The sequence below is a fragment of the Narcine bancroftii genome, chromosome 3 (assembly GCF_036971445.1).
Source record: "Narcine bancroftii isolate sNarBan1 chromosome 3, sNarBan1.hap1, whole genome shotgun sequence".
In the NCBI taxonomy this organism is placed as follows: Eukaryota; Metazoa; Chordata; class Chondrichthyes; order Torpediniformes; family Narcinidae; genus Narcine; species Narcine bancroftii.
Window position 1 is genome coordinate 203,721,617 of NC_091471.1, and position 18,189 is coordinate 203,739,805.

Consider the following 18,189-nt stretch of genomic DNA (forward strand, 5'->3'; position numbering starts at 1 on the left):
TTTTAATTTAAATTATTTGTAAATTACTAATGGTTTGATTTTTTCAATTAAAAAATTATGCAAACATCTTAACTGCATAAACTTCTGACAAACAGCAGGTTTGCTGTAACGAATAACACACCAACATAGAAATTAAAAAATGAGTTAAACAAAGTCTATAAGACTCTTTGTATACAGTAAGGTTTAAATATATAAATGCAAAATTCTCTTATCTTTAGAGTATAACTGCAATAGAGTACAACATAACAAGGGTTCATAAACAAAACTTAACGGTTCCGGACAAGTTCCGACATCTTTAAAGAGACTGAGTTTAGGTTCTTTGCATGAAATGTATAAAACATTTCATTCTTTATTTTTTAATATCTCCAATGTATTTTTCTTTAAAAGCAATAATATCTTTACAATATGCCAATTTGATATGTAATTAGCTTTGGTATTGCTTTGGATCAAATTATCATTTAAGTCTTTAATTCTGTTTAATAAAACAGAACCACTGCAACTTGTAATGTTTGTTGTCTAACTAACAACAAAAATATTCCTGAGTACAATAAAAGGAGATAAAATTGATTACTTTATTACAAAGTAATATTTTTAATATGATAATCTATTCTGAAACAGATTCAAACCTGATCAGAATTTCAGTGAATCTTCCTTTCAAATCTTGTGTGCAAACATCCATCATACATCATAGCAATTTATTACTTTTTTTAATCATAATTTTTTCTCGTAATTTAGTTAATACTTCTATACTATCAAGAATTGATCAGGAATGCAGTAACAAGGAAGACTCCCCCATTTTTAAATAAAGCAGCATCATTATTTGATTTTAACAGAATCCAGACATTTGAGGTCCCCAGAAACATCACTGACCTCTACCTATACAACTGCCCTCTACAAAGTAATTTCATATTGTGAATGGATATTTATGAGGTTGGAACTGAAAAACCCAGTGCCACTATATTAACAGAGCTACAATGAACACTACATATTCCCATTAGGACACCCTCCTCTTGTTCAACAAACTCTTGGGAGCTTAAACATGTAGGATTTCCAGCCGAACAATGTCAAGCCATAGCTCAATGTCAGGTTCAATGCGACATTCCATGATTAAGGGTCAAATTGTCATCTCATCTGCTATTAATCAATGAAAATGTAATCTGGCAAATAATCTAATGAAGGCAATGAATCAAACTGAATTTCACTAAAAAAATCATTAAGTGATTTTATGCTCCATGCAGTTGATATTCATAACAAATTTACATAGAAACTAAATATAGCAGATTTGGAAGAATATATTACATTTAAATGAGCTTACTCCAACACTTCCTATGTATTCTGCACTCATTTCCAAATAAGGAAAATGCCAGTGTACTTATAAGAGTTATAAGAATGATCCTAATGCATGAACTGGCCTTTGTATTTCTTGGTAATAACTGAAAATTACCTTTTCATTTACTTACAGTGATTTTATTGCATCTATTTATCTCTAAATGATGTTATTTGCAACCAGTGACTAATTGCTATCATGTTCATGTTTGAAAAAGCTCACAATAAATCTCATAATTTATTTTTTGCTAGTTTTATTTTTCAGTGTTCTTTTCAGCATCTGTCTTTATTCGGCCAATCACATTCAACAGCCTAGATTCTGTAAAAGAGAAAATCTTGGGAATTGCCAAAAAAGGTGTCCGTTTGCCATCTTTTTCCTAATTTTCGGTCCCTGACTCATGACAAACTATGACAAAGACAGTAAATTCAGAGAATCTATTCCGCTGTCTCTATATGAAAATAACTACAAAACTGATATCCATTAATAAACATAAATTATACATCAAGTATCAAATATATAAGACTTAGTTTGACCAGTTACCATTTTGCTAGCTTTCTCTGATGTTATCAAAATACTGATAAAGTGGTAAACAACAGTTGCAGCAAACTGCTTTTCAGAAGTACCTTATTATCATAGTTAAATAAAGTTTACAGATGTTCAATTCCATTTGCAGCGGATCAGCAAATGAAGCGGGTCATGCCTGGTTTCTGTCATGTCCGCATTAATTTAGTCACTTCTTTGTTGAACAGTTAGCACACTTTATTTTCAAAAAGATGGTGCACACACAAACTGAACTGCACCATTACTATGTCTAATTTAGTTTACTTTAGTTTATTTATTTATATAGTACACTTAAAACAACTCACGTTGACCAAAGTGCTATACAGATCAAAAAGACGTTACAACTAGGCAACTATTTAAAGTACAGAATAAAACCAATATGAGAGGTTAGAACGCAAGGTAACAATCAGGTGTATGAGGAGGACTCAAAATGCTAGTGAGTAAAAGTCCATCTTCAATCTGGATATAAAAGGGTCCGATTTGATGGAAGGAGGAATGTTGTTCCACAGCAGCCCCTGTGTCAAGTTCATTACTGATTTTCATTCAAACAAGAATTTCTGACTTGTGATTACTTAAGATGCAGGGATATAATGTACTGACACTGTTCCTTCTTCTTTGGAGTCACTTTGGTACTCTGGCTCACTTTCTTCATCTCCCCTCGTATTTTTAACTTTGGAAGATTGTTTCTTATACCTCAATGGTGGGGTTTTCATCTTCCTGTGGTCCTCTTTCTCTTAGTTCTATCCTGGGTACCTTGCCTTGGTGTACCCCATCTTATCACATAAGAACCGTTGTTCATTTTTGAAAAAAGCTATTAGGGCTGTGGTTGTTCTTCCCGTCGGAAACATTCTTGTTGGTCAATTTTCTTGACCACGTGCTCCCCCTGTATAATCTTGGTATTATGTTGGGCCATTTCGATACTCAATGCTACTCATAGGCACACTTGAAGTCTAATTCCTTTGCACTTAACAATCTTTGTTGGACCTGATCGTCCGCTAACCTGTTTACCAATATATCTCTAAATGCTTTGTCCAAAGTTACATGTTTCGGACAGCTTACGCAGTTCATCCAGATATTGGCTGACTGTTTCTCCAGATTTTTGCTTTCTGTGTAAAATTTAAATCTTTCACTGATTACTGATGGTTTTGGTAATAGATGTTCTCCAATCAGGTCACACAATTCCTTACAAGGCTTGGAATTTGGTTTTTGTGGTACCACTAAAGTCTTGATCAGACTATATTTTCTGCTTTCCACTTCACTTAAAAACAGTGCCAGTTTTTTCTTTCCTTCTTTTTAAAATATTTTACTGATTTTAACATATGAGCATAAATACGGAAATGACAATTACATAATAGTTCATTTGTTCACACCCAAAAAAAAGCCAATGAGAAAAAAAGTAGATAAAACAACATCAATATTTGCTTATAACACTCAAAAACATTTAATTGAAATGATCTATGAAACCATGTTAAACCTGTTTATTGAAATAATGGTTCAAATAAAGAAAAAAACACCTAAAATCTAAAACTAAATCTAATCTATCCCCTCCCCCTAATCAAGGTTACCTTATAAATTAATTTTAAAAAATCAATAATGTGGAACCACTGGTGACCCCCAGAGAACAGGAAAAGAACATTCAGTAATTGTTAATTCTTGCAATTATAAAAAAAATTCTAAGAATGGGCCCCACAATTTCAAAAATTGAATCTTTCTATCTTTAATATTTTATCTAATTTCCTCTGAACTTAATACAGGGGTCAGCAAAGTGGTCTATATTGACCCCTGGGGATTGATGGGATTATTCAAGGAGTTGATAAATGTCTAGGCTATAGAGAAATTTATTATTGATAATATTTATTTATTTACTTTACATGCTTGGGGGGGTCAATGAGAGATCAAGGATTCCATGAAGAGGACGATGGTTTAAAAAGTTTGTTGACCCCTGACTTAATAGGAGATTACATCATATAACACTGTGTATGAGTAGGGGATAAATCATCTTTCCATTTCAATAGAATTGCTCATCTGGCTATCAACGTGATTAAAACATTTTCCTGAAACGCCGATATGTTTATCTGAACTACGATAAAGACCCAACAAAGCAATTAACAAACAAGACTCCAAATTAATCTTAAGAATCATTGATAATGTTTGGAAAATGTCTTTTCAGAATCTCTCTAAATGTGGGCACTCCCAAAACATATGGATCAGAGAAGCTTCAAGAAGTTTACATTTCTCACATAAAGGATCAATATCTGCATAAAAATGAGAATTTAAGTTTGGACATATGAGTTTTATGTACCATCTTAAATTGTAATACACAAAATGAGGAATCGTTAAAATGAGAGTAGAGTACCAATCTTCATCTGAAAATGTTATGTTCAAATCTCATTCCCAATTTAAATCCAATAAATTATTATAACATAACAATTTACAGCACGGAAACAGGCCATTAGGCCCTTCTAGTCCGCACCGAACCAAACACCCCTCTCTAGTCCCACCTCCCTGCACAATGCCCATAACCCTCCATCTTCTTCTCATCCATATACCTGTCCAACCTTTTCTTAAATAATACAATTGACTCCGCCGCCACTATTTCTCCCGGAAGCTCATTCCACACAGCTACCACTCTCTGAGTAAAGAAGTTCCCCCTCATGTTACCTCTAAACCTCTGCCCCTTAATTCTTAACTCATGTCCTCTTGTTTTAATCTTTCCTCCTCTTAACGGAAATAGTCTATCCACATCCACTCTGTCTATCCCTTTCATAATCTTAAATACTTCTATCAAATCCCCTCTCAACCTTCTACGCTCCAAAGAATAAAGACCTAATCTGTCCAATCTCTCCCTATACTCTAGATGCTTAAACCCAGGTAACATTCTGGTAAACCTTCTCTGCACTCTCTCCACTCTGTTTATATCCTTCCTATAATTAGGCGACCAGAACTGCACACAGAACTCCAAATTAGGCAGCACCAACGTCTTATATAGTCTCAACATCACCTCCCAACTCCTATATTCCATGCAATGATTGATAAAGGCCAGCATACTAAAAGCCTTCTTCACCACCCTATTCACGTGAGTTTCTACCTTCAGGGAACGATGTACCGTTACTCCTAAATCTTTCTGCTCTTCTGTATTCACCAATGCTCTCCCATTTACCACGTATGTCCTGTTCTGATTCTTCTTACCAAAATGAAGCACCTCACACTTATCAGCATTAAATTCCATCTGCCATTTTTCAGCCCACTTTTCTAAGCAGCCCAAATCCCTCTGCAATCCTTGAAAACCTTCTTCATTATCCACTATTCCACCTATCTTAGTATCGTCTGCATATTTACTAATCCAATTTACCACCCCATCATCTAGATCATTAATGTATATAACGAACAACAATGGGCCCAATACAGATCCTTGAGGCACACCACTGGTCACCGGCCTCCAACCTGACAGACAATTATCCACTACCACTCTCTGGCCTCTCCCTTTCAGCCAATGTTCAATCCATTTGAGTATCTCAAAATTTATACCTAAAGACTGCACCTTCTTAACTAACCTTCCATGTGGTACCTTATCGAAGGCCTTACTGAAGTCCATATAGACAACATCCACTGCGCTACCCTCATCCACATTCCTAGTCACATGACATTACGTTACTCCACCAAGAAAAACACCTATAAATTAAAAAACAGGTCAAGAATATTAGTGTGGGAAATTCGCGGAAAATCCAGAAGCTTAGACTGAACAAAATATCTAATTTGTAAATATACTGGGAAATTCGAAAGAGGCAAAATGATCTCGAATAAAACTTTGAATACCTATTTTATGCCATTCCTTGAAACCTGCATCTAACAAAGATGGTTGAAAAGAAAGATTATCTATAATTGGGCTAGCCAGTGAAAAACAATTAATTCCGAAGAATTTCCTAAATTGAGCCCAAATTCTCAACCTATTTCTTATGGATCTCAGTATCATTCACATCATGGACCATGCAGTACATATCAAATCTATCCACATAATCCTGCCAATCTTTGGTCTCCCAATATTCTCCAAAACGTCCTTCTGTCATTTTCTCTTCCTGCTGAATACTCGCTTTCCTTCCATTGCCTTTTGACATTAATTTCAAAAAAATTCCCTTAACTCTTGATTTCTTTTTAACTGAAACCCTGTAGATTCCGTCGTCTGGAATTTTTATCCTTGTCACCAGTCTGTCGTGTCTGCATTAATTTAGTCACTTAGTTGTGGAGCAGTTCGCACACTTTATTTTTAAAAAAGATGGTGTACACACAAACTGAACTGCTTACAATAATGTGGAACCACTGGTGACCCCAAGAGATCAGGAAAAGAACGTGTCGCTTACAAAATCCCATCACCTGCACTTGCACGTTCCCACCAACCCACGAAATGATGTAACGAGTTCCCATACAATTTCGACAAGAGTTGGGCAACATTCAGGCATGAACTTTCAAGTGGCATTCATACCACAACGTGCCAGGCAATGATCCTCCAACAAAAATCAATCTAAATGCCTACCTACCTAAACATTTGGTAGAGAATGGAGGGTAGTGGGGTTGGAGTGGGATGCAGCATGTGGTTCACTATTTACCATATACTTAACTGGATCAGCCATATAAATACTGTGGCCATACTAACAGGTAATGCGTATTCTGTGGCAAATGACTTACCTCCTGCTACCTCAAGGTATAGGTCAGGAGTGAGATGGAATATTCTCCAATTACCTGATCAGTGGTGCTCTAACTCTTAAGAGTGTTGACATGATCCAGGACAAAGCACCCCACATGACTACCTCTCCATCAATGACCCTAAATATTCATTCCCTCCAAAGCTGGCCTATACTAGGGTGCAATTTGTACCATCTTCAAAATGCATTGCAGTTGCCTAGGCTGCTTCAACAGCACGACCCAACCCACAACCTCAACCACCAAGAATGACATAAGCATTCAATGCACGGGAACACCACCACTCCACAAATTCTCCACTCCTGACTTGCAAACATGCTGCTGGGCTTTTATTGTTGCTGGAATTCCCTATTCAACAACAGTGCCTTGAGCAGAAGGTCCACAGCAGATCAAGTAGATGACTCACCCCCACCCTCTCAAGAACAATTATAGATGGGCATTAAGTGCTGCCTCTGTCTCTGGGACAGAATGAAAATATCCAGCTCTTTATTTTTCAACATTTATTTCTGGGCATGTGACTATTGATGGCAAGCATTTATTTCCCATCGATAATTTTTCTTGAGGAGGTGATGACAAATCATCTCTTGAACCATTACAATCCTTGTGGTGAAGGTGCTCATGCAGTGGTGTATGGAAGGGGGGGGGGGGGGGGGGATCCAGAATTGCGAACTGCCATTATGTTATCGATCTTGTTTACATTTTGTCCCCAAACAATCCTGGTCTCATACTATCAGAGATATTCTCAGTGTGGTATTCATTCTCCCTCACCCTCACCATCAAGTAATCCTAAAAGATTTTCATTCCTTCCCAATTTTGATAAGGGGTCTTTTTATTAATTTATTTAAAAAAAATCCTTGAGATATACAGCATAGTATTAGGCCCTCCGACCCATGAGCCCACATGCTGCCCAAAATACCCCAATTAACCTATAACCCTTGTACATTTTAAAGAGTGGGAGGAAACCGAAGCACCCAGAGAAAACCCACACAGACACGGAGAGAACATAAAAATTCTTTACAGACAGCACCAATTAAAACCCAGGTCACTGGCGCTGTAATAGCGTTGTGCTCGCTGCTATGCTGTGTCTCCTTTCAGAAATGTTATCAGAACATAGAAAAAAATAATTTGGCCCATTCTATCTATGCTGATAACTCTATATATCAGTACTTGATTAATAGCTTTCCATGCAATGACAATTCAAAGGCCTATTCAGATAGTTTTTAAATGTTGAGAGTACCTGTCTCCACCACCTCCAACCCTCTTATTTCTGACTTTAAACCTATGCCCTCTGGTTTTAGATGACCCCATATTGGGGAAAAAAAAATTTTCACTATCTACCTGATGCATTCTACACATACTTCTGTATATCTCTAGCAGATATACAAAACAGACCCAGCCTATCCAGTTTCCTCTCATGGTTAAAACATTCACTCCCCTCTGAAATTCTATTTCTCAACGTAAATGCTGCCTGACATTCTGAGGTTCCAGCATTTGCAGTTATTTTGTTTTGTTTTCATCCCAAGGAATTCCTACAGCAAAGAACTGGGTCTGAAATGACTGTTGACCATGAAGCACAATATTCTTCCTTCATGGTAGACACCAGGTAGTCGTGAGTCCACCCCCCACCCCCCCACCCTCCCCGCCCCGCCATTTCTTTTAACTTGCTGGGGTTTTTGATGCCACAATTGATCAAATGATGCATCAAACTCATATCTGGGGGAGGTTTAAAGTGTGGAACATAAGCAAGAATCAGTAAGCAAGTTTTAGTAAAGTGACTCTTCCAAGTACTACTGGTCATCCTTCCCCCATATCAACGATGATTAAGAATATGCTGACGATTTAGTAAATGGTCAAAATGGATGGTCCTGCATTTATCTGGAAAACTTATACATTGTCAAATTTCCACATTGTTGTCGAGTTGCCAGTTTTGTATCTGTGCACTACAAATGTTAGGTTTGATGCTTGACCAGTTCAGGAGCACATTTTCAGCAATAAGTCTTATTATTAATGTTCTATATTCTTTCCTGCATCTAGTGCAGTTTCTTCATATTGCAAAGTGAATTGGATGAGTTGAAGACAGCTTTAAATGATAGTGGAGTAGCTGGAGAATAATTGTCCAGTTGGAACATTTGGTTGAATGCTTCCTGCTCTGTCATCACTGGGAATGAGTCTGTATTTGAAATTTCTTCTTCCTAATAATAATTCACGACTGATTGTGTGAGAACTGTAAAGCTTTGATCTGAAAAGTTGACTGTGGAATCACTTGACTGTCTTTTGAATGCTGCTTCTTTTACATAGCATGTCTATTGTCTTATATTGGAGCTTTACCAGCTCAAACCATTTTTAGGTATGTCTGGTACAGATTTCCTGTACTCATTGAATTGATTGGTTCTTTCACTCGGCTGTAATCAGGGAGTGAGTGACACAAGGCCATGTTTCTGATTTATGTGGAGTACCAAAACTATCACACAGCATGATGGAGATGAATTCAAGACTGTCTTCATGGTAATAATGCACTGATTACTTTTATCAATAATTTTACTGACAGATTTATCAGTGCCACATAGTTTGCTGCAGATGATAACAAGCCGATTTTTTTTCTCATGCTGATTTTCACACCACCTGCCTCAGGCAAAATATGAACTTGGCTAACACAGGAGGTAGTTTGAGACATTTATGGTGATGGACATTACACACCCCTCACACAAAGTTTGTTCAATGATAATGCCATTCTTTGTTCTTCTTAATACTCTTCCACATGCATTGATACTGTTTTGGAAAGAGAAGCCCTATTTGCTAATGTTTAACTAAAGGGCTTGAGCTTTAATAATCCCAAGGACCACTAACTCTTCAGCAAATGCTGTTACACTGTCATTTCTGGGCTCCTTCGTAATGGTGCTTAATACATTCCCTGGCTACGACAAGAAAGATAAAGTCTGCACAAGTGATATTAAGTGCTCCATCCTTATCTGAGCTTTTTTCAGAGTCCAATGAATATGACTATCAGGTGTTGAGTGAGAGACTTGGTGCTTTCTGTATTTCACGTAACAGCTACTTTCTAAGAGCAATCTGTTGGAGAAATTTGGCAAGTAGCATCAGGGCAGGGGAAATGTCAACACTTCGACTTCAACACTTCAAGACTGATTATATTTTGCTTCAGATCCCAACACCAGAATTGTTTTGTCTCCAAGATCATTCACTTTCTTTGGGTTGTGGTTGAGAAGGGGTTAAGCCCTTTGATCCTTTTCCCAGGTGTTACAATATCCTATCATTTGAGGATGCATGGTGCTCACTCCCATTACCAACCCCCCTCTCAAACCAAATGCTGTCTGAAATCTGCCCAATTATTTGATGGGGCGATTCCTGCTGACAACTCATGTTTTAATAGTTCTTGCTGTGGCAGGAATCTATACTTTAACGTGTCTCAATGTCACCAAAACCAAGGAGCTGATTGATGACTTCAGGAAGGGAAATCAGAGGGGTACAATCCAGTGATCATTGGGGGATCAGAGGGGGAGAGGGTGAGAAAGTTTAAGTTCTTGGGAGCCACTATCTTGGAGAATCTTTCCTGGATCAAACACATCGTGAAGAAAGCACGTCAGCACCTCTACTGCTCGGGAGTTTGTGGAAGTTTGGTATGACTTCAGAAACCCTGGCAAATTTCTAGATACATGGTGGAAAGTGTGCTGACCAAGTGCATCTTGGTCTGCTATGGGGACATCAATTCTCCTGACCAAACATAGCCCAGGACATCACAGACAAAACTTTCCCGACCTTCGAGTACATCTACAGGGAACGCTGCTGTCAGAGAGCAACAGCAATCATCAAAGACCCTCACCACCCAGCACATACTCTGTTCTCGCTGCTACCATCAGGAAAGAGGTAGAGGTGCCACAAGACTCACACCACCAGGTTCAGGAACAACTGCTACCCCTCCACCATCAGACTCCTCAACAACAAACTCAATCAGAGACTCATTTAGGGATTCTTACTTTTGCACTTTATTCATTTTTTTTCATCTCTTTATTGCAGTTTGTTTACATTTTATTTATTTGTTTACATGTATATGTTATGTATATTTTTTCTTGCACCACCAATAAGTGGTAATTCTGCCTTGTCTGCTGGAAAAAGAATCTCAGGGTTGTATGTGATGTCATAAATGTACTTTTACAATAAACCTGAAATCTGGAATTAATTTTGCTTATTCTTATTATTTTCAAAAAGAGGAAAATGTCAAATCATTTATGTCCTGTAAAAATTCTCTTTTTTTGTAAATAGTTGCTACCCATCACTTTGGTGTCCATTGTTTTCCCAATCTCTTTTCAATGACCTGTATACGATACCACTTTTAACCTTTCCTAACCACATATCTCCCAAGATACTTTGAGGTTAATGAAATATTTCTGAGCTGCAGCTCAAATGTGGACAGCCCTGTCTGTAAATTTGCTTACAGGTGGCTTAACCACAACTGTTAATGATCAGATAATCTGTGACAGTTTTCCCACTAAGAATGGCATCTATACTGCAGAATTGATGTGACACTGGGATTTGAGATGTACTGAGAGTGCATTCCAGGTAAAGATTTATAATTAAGAAGGCCTCCTTAAAAATATACTAGCTCTAAAGGTTAACAGACAAGTTTTAAGAATTAGAACATTTCGTATTCAATATCAGTGTCTGATAACAATCAATAATTATTCAATCCAGAAGGCGGTTTTGAGATCTGAGAGTGTACTTTTGAACTGTCACAGATCTCAAACTCACCAGTGTTCTTTATTCTGTTTTACCTTTTTTAATAATTGAGTTGACTGAATTGATCATTGATCAATGATTTTGAATGATAAAAACAAGAGTAACATTTAAGAGCGGTCTGCATTGCTGAACCTGTTGCTTCTAAAATTAGATTAACTTACCAAGCGTCAGTGATTTATGTGTGGAACAGAACATAATGGCAACTGTGTCTGCAGCTGTAAAACCTGACATTTTTCTGAAAGAGAAGTTGAATAAACATCTATTTAACATATTATTACTGTGAATTATTACGGAAATATCAAAGAAGCATGGAAATATACAGTGCAAAATTGATTTGACTCATCACATTCCACAATTTCTGCCACCTACAAACATGATCCCACTACCAGATACATCTTCCCCTCTCCGCTTTCTGCAGGAACTCTCTGTCCAGGACTCCCTCGTCTACTCATTACTTCCCACTAATTACCCCCTCAGTACCTACCCCTATGATCTCATAAATGCTGGACTTGCACCCACACCTCTTCCCACACCAACATTTAGGGCCTCCAAAAGTCCTTCCAAGTGAAGCAACACTTCACTTGTGAATCTGGAGGGGTCATCTACTGCATCTGGTACTCTCATTGTGACCTCCCCTACATCAGAGAGGCTGGACACAGACTGGGAGATTGCTTCGCTGAGCACCTTCACTCTGTCCAGATCAGTGACACTTCAATTCTGCACTCCACTCCTGTGCTGACATCTCTGTCCGTGGCCTCATGTACTGTCAAACCAAGACCACCCATAAATTGGAAGAGCAACATCTAATTTTCCATCTTGGCACTCTCCAGCCAGATGGCATTAACGTTGACTTCTCCAGTTACTAGTTTACTCACCATTGTTCCTCTGTCTTCTTTCCTCCATTTTTCCACCCCTTTCCCTCTTCATTCACAGACACATGCCCCCCTCCCCTTGTTTGCTGGTGTGCCCTCCCTCCCTTATCCACCTATTACCTCCTGCCTGTGGGACTATGTTCCTCCCTTGCCCCTCCCACCTCCCCACTCCCCCACATTTTTGTCTAGCCGCCTGCCTACTTTTCAATATCTTGATGATGGGTTCAAGCCTGAAACATTGGTTATGTATCTTTAACTTTGCTATATAAAGTACACTGTTTGATCTGCTGAGTTTCTCCAGCTTTGTGTTTTTATTATTCTCACACCAATATGTCTTCATGCATTGCCAAACCGACGATAGCCGCAAATTGAAGGAAGAACACTCTAATGTTCCAACCAGATGGCATTAACACTGACTACTTCAGTTTCCATTATACTCCTCCCCTGAGCCTCTCTCTTCTCCTCCCTGTCTCCTTTCCTCCAGCTCCCCAACCGCCCCTTATCTCACTTCACAGAGCCACCCCTCCCCATCATTTCTCAACTTTTTTTTCTCTTCTAACATCCCTCCTATAACCTCTTACCTGTTAGCCTATACTCCTCCCCCTGCCCCTTCCAACCTCCTCTCCTCACCTTATTATTCAGACACCTGCCTGCTTTTAGCTCATATGTTAATGAAGGCCTCAGGACTGAAACATTGGTTACCACTTACTTCCTACAGATGCTGCATGACATGCTGAGTTTCTCTAGCACTTTTGTGCGTAGCACCACAATCTCAGAATCTGCAGACTTTCCTGTTCAACTCCATAAATTCAAAGAAGTTGATTCCTTTCATGGGAGACCCCAAACTAGAGGGCAAAGTTTTGGAATAAGGAAGCAAATGGAGAAAGCAATTCTTTTCATAGAAGAGGGAGAATCTACCTCAGACTTAAAGATACACCATATGGGAAAGAATAGGAAGTGGCCTTGAGGAATATTAGATCACCTTTCGAATGGTGGAGCAGCCTCTAGCGGCCGAGTAAACCACCCTTGTTATGGTTAATCGCATAAGCATCCTTTTTGGCACTGTAAGGAATCTGTGAACATGCATTCCTCAGTGCCTTTGTTTCTCGACATGTCCACTTACTGTGCATCCCATGCCCAATCTCCTCTTTGGAAGTGTATTATTGCAGACTTCCCCAGAATGAATTCTATTTGTCAGTTTTTTCCAACCCAGCTAATCCATTCATATTACAATTCAATAGGACAAGCTGGCGAAATTTACAATATTTGCCAATTATACATTATATAATGACCATATGTTAGTTGCAAATAAATATACAGTAATTTATATTATAATACATATGGAATAAAAAATACAATTACCCACCTTGAGGAGATGAAAAATGTTAAAAACATGAAACTCAGTTGAAGGGAAAATACTAAAGGAAAATTAAGAATAATATTTAATATTATTCAAAAATACATCTGATGTGCAATCCAATTAGTCTATGCAATGCTAAATTCATAAATTGTTTAATGTTTCCAGCATTTAAGTTTTTAATTGACTTATTTTCTACAGTTAAAGTATAATTTTTCAAACACAATATAAATATTTCATGAATTCAGATTGTTAGAGCATTGCACAATATGGCGGCGATGCAGAGGAGTGAGGGTGGGTGAAACTCATTTTTTATATGCTGCAAAGCATCAGATCGGAGGTCAATCCACAAGACCATAAAAGGTGCCGAGAGGATCACTGGGGTCTCCATCCCCACCATCGATCTGATTAACAGGGATTGTTGCTTAAAGAAGGATCGCAAAATTGTTGAGGACCCCTGCACACAGCTTCTTCTAGCTACTCCCATCAGGAAAAAGATGCGGAAGTATCAAAGCCAGAACCACCAGGCTGAGAAACAGCCTCTTCCTTTCGGGCAGTGAGACTGCTGAATGACTGCTAAAACAGCTCTCTGTGACTACGATTTATTAATAATATTTATTTGAATGTATGTGCATATGTACAGTGCATATGTATTATTTGTCTGTGTGTTATGTCTGTATGTGTGTTGTGTACTGTTCTGCACTATGGATCAGGGAATGCTGTTTCATTGGGTTGTACTGGTACAATCGAATGACAAATGAACTGCTATGAATGTCTGCCTGTGAGAGGACATTGATGTGAATTTACTTATACTGCCAGTGAATTTGGAGGATTTTGTGGATACAACATTGGAGATACTTCTCCATTGCTTTGAGGTGCCTGATGTAGATAATGCACATTTCAAAAGCTAACAAGAAAACAGATTTCACACTGCCAAGAGAGCCACAAGCTGAGTGCTGGGTTCAAGGACTTGGTTTTCAAACACTCTTTTCCTCGGAAGACTAAAGGACATGCTATTGGAGAGAAGGCTAAGATGAATTTCATCTATGACATCTACAAAACCATTCCCAGCAACACTGCTGCATGAACAAGAAAAATCTAAAAATCTAGTGAAACAAAAGAATATATTTCATTTCCTCAGGTTTATTTGCCTGATTCCTTTCCAAAGCTTGTTAATGTATTGCAGCAGGACATTATCTATATAATGATTGGGTGTTAATTGTGGGAGATTAACCAGTTATGTGCTTTCTCTCATGTACCAATTAAATGCAAATTGCTTTTTGTCAGTCAAAATTTAGAATACTATACCCAAGCAGCATATGCATGTGCGCATTATATGTGTGTGCATGCAATATGAGTGAAAATACAGTACTTACTTATAATAGTAATTAATAGAAGGCTGAAGTTGTCCAGGTCAATTTTTGGATTGGAGAAAGTATCACAAAATGTTGAATAAATGATCATAAGGAGCACACAGCTGCTAATAGCACCAAATGGTGGCTGTTTTCTTTCAAGCCAATCCTTGATGTATCGTCGAACAAGCTGTGGATGAGAAATCAGCAGATGATCTTGTTGGGGCTAAACAAGTCAAGATGGGCATCACAAAATAAACATGACAGTAGAATGGCATTAAGGGCATGGACGAATTCCACTGGTGAACAGTGGATTTCAAAGCTTTTCAGCTGTACAACTGTTCTTCTGGGTGCAGGGGAATTCTAACAACCGCTGCAATCGTGTCTGCCTGTCCCGCATCGGACTTGTCAGCCACAAACGAGCCTGCAGCTGACGTGGACTTTTTACCCCCTCCATAAATCTTCGTCCGCGAAGCCAAGCCAAAGAAGAACATTTTCAACTATATTCAAATTTCTAATTGTAGCTAATGCTGTTTGCCAGCTGTCACAGAAATATACCCATAAAACTTCTCTTAAAGTTGCATTTTCCACTGGCAAAAATGAACACATGCATTAACCAGGTATTTCTGTTCATCACGATTTAAGATAAACTTTAGGAATGGAAATATCTGACATCTAGAATTTTCTGAAGATGAATAATAAAGTGATTCTCAGAACATTTTAATATTTAAACAGCTGGTATTGCACTAGGTTTCTCATTAAATTATAACTCATGCTTGAAAATCAAAAGTTATGTGATCTTAAATAATTTAATCTCTGAATATTCAGTCAAACTGTAAACTTAAATACAATGTCATCCACATTTTACAACAACAGCATAATCACTTCAAAACTAAACAAAATGAAGTAAACTCAGATATCAATTTTGTTAATTCAAACACGAGGAAATATTTTTTGGTTTGCATTTCAAACATCTTTTGGATTTAGAAAACGTAAACAATCTACCAACACACCTTGCATAAAAATTGAAACCAAAATAATGTCGGTAAATGATATTGAAACCTACACATTTGAGGTTTTTTCATCTTTATTTACCATGGAGAAAGACATGGATGCTCGGGAAATTGAAGAAGTGAATAGTGATGACTTAAAGAGAATCCACACTACCATAGGATGTGCTAGAGATCTTCTACTGCATAAAGGTAGATCTGACCAATTGTATCCTAGGATATTGTGGGAGAAGCTATAGAAGAAATTCTGAGGGCCCTGGCAGAGATATTTGTATCATAATCAGCAATGAATGAGTACTGGCCGACCAGAGGGTGGCTAATGTGACTATGTAAGAAATGTTGCAAGAATGGCTAGAAAACTAAAGGCTTGTTACTGGAAGGAGTTATGATAGACTAGATTTGGAAAGGCAAGGACTGATCAGGATAGTCAGATGGCTTTCAGCATGGGAAATCATGTCTCCTAAGGAGGCAAACTAAAAGATTGATGAGGTGAACTAGAAAACAGATGATGGAAGGGCAGTTGAGATTGTTTACATGGACTTGAGCAAGATCTGCATGATATGCTAGACTGAAAGGTTAGACTGCATGGGATTCAGAGTGAATAGGCTTGTGATAAGAGTCCGAGAGTGTAGTGAAGCGTTGTTACTCAGATTGAAGGCTTGTGACCAGTGAGGTGTTGCAGTGATCAGTCCTGGGTCCACGGTTATTTGTCTTTTGTAGTAACAACTTGGACGACAATGTAATTAGTATGGATAGCAAGCTTGCAGATGACACCAACATTGGTGGCATAGTGGACAGTGAAAAGGCAGATGGAATTGAACATGGTTTAACCATGGTAGGTTAAACCAGGCAGAATATAAACAGTGAATGGTTGGGCTCTGGATAATGTTGTAGAACAGACAAGAGATAGGGTTACAGGTACATAAATATTTTGATGAGAGAGGTGTGGCAGGTGGACATGGTGGTGAAGAAGGCATTTGGTATGCTTGCTTTCATGGGATGTTTTGTTACAACCATATTTGTTGGTTCTGGTCACCTAGCTAGAGGTCATTCAGCTAGAAAAGATGCAGAAAAAATTCATGAGTTTGTAAGCCTGAATTATAAGGAGACGGAAACATTTCCCCAGGAATTTAAAGGTTAAGGGGTACCTTAATAGAGGTATACAAAATCAGGCAAATCATCAGTCTTTCCCTAGGGTAAGGAAGTCTAAAACTAGAGGGCACAGATTTAAGGTGAAACAGACAGCACAAAAAGTTAGGATCAAATCAGGATCCCTGGAGTTATTCATTGCTGTGCCATTGAATTTTCCAAGTGATGCACATGATGGAGTGAACTCCAAAAGTCTGTACATTCTGTAACACAGAAATTCTGGAGGAACTCAGCTGGTCTTGCAGCATCCATCGGAGGTAGATATATTTCTGATGTTTCGGGCCTGAGTCCTTCCTCAAGGCATGAGTACAAAAAGACAAACTCTCTCTCTCTTCCCTTTTCCATTTGACTTTTGGCCACCCTCCAACCATATGGCATTAACATAATCTTTTCTGGTTACCATTAGATCCCCCCCCCCCTCCATCTTTCTCTAGGACTCCTTTCCTCTAGCTCTGCCTCTCTCCCTCTCCCCTTTACCCTCTGAGACATGCCTGTCCATGGTCTCATGCACTGCCAGACTGAGATCATCCACAAATTGGGAACAAGCCTCATATACCATCTGGGCACCCCATTAGACACCTCCTATCTTTCTCTAGGTCTCTTTTCCTCCAGCTCTGTCTATCTCTTTCTCTCTCTTCACTTTTCCCCTGGCTTCCTTTCACAGATCCAAAAACCACCCCTCCCCCAATCAATTCTCCTTTCCTCTCTCCTGTCCTTTTATCACATTCAATTAAAACCTTTTGGTCTGTAGGCATGTATTCCTCCCCCCTTCCCTTTCCCCCACCCTTTTAATACAGACACCTGTTTCTTTTTACTCATACCTTGAGGAAGGACTCAAGCCTGAAACATCAGTAATATATCTTTATCTCCTATGGAGGCTGTGAGACCAACTGAGTTCCTCCAGCATTTCTGTATATTTGCTCTCGTACCTCTCACATGGATGAGGTGATATTTAAATGGTATGATATATAATTTAAAAAGCTCCATGTGTCCTGTACATAGCTCAGTAATAAAAAAATACAAATCTGAAAATTTGCACATCACATTTTTGTTTTGAAGATATGAATGTTCAATGGACTCTTAACTTTTCTAAATCTCCAGGGGAGAACCC

General features: G+C 38.4%; 1 protein-coding gene across 8 annotated transcripts in view; it reads right to left on the bottom strand.

The window, feature by feature from the left end:
• Positions 1-18,189, bottom strand: part of slc10a7 (solute carrier family 10 member 7) — a 199,254-nt gene that overhangs the window by 13,243 nt on the left and 167,822 nt on the right. For 3 of the 8 annotated variants that reach the window (XM_069926356.1, XM_069926357.1, XM_069926355.1), the window contains 3 exons: positions 14,944-15,109; positions 13,577-13,628; positions 11,500-11,573 (listed from right to left, as the gene is read on the bottom strand). In XM_069926356.1, coding sequence (XP_069782457.1) covers positions 11,500-11,573; positions 13,577-13,628; positions 14,944-15,109 — 292 coding nt within the window. Of the gene's footprint in view, positions 1-5,460; positions 5,561-11,499; positions 11,574-13,576; positions 13,629-14,943; positions 15,110-18,189 lie in introns of those variants that run through there. The other 5 variants (XM_069926358.1, XM_069926360.1, XM_069926359.1 and 2 more) reach the window with 5 other exon arrangements.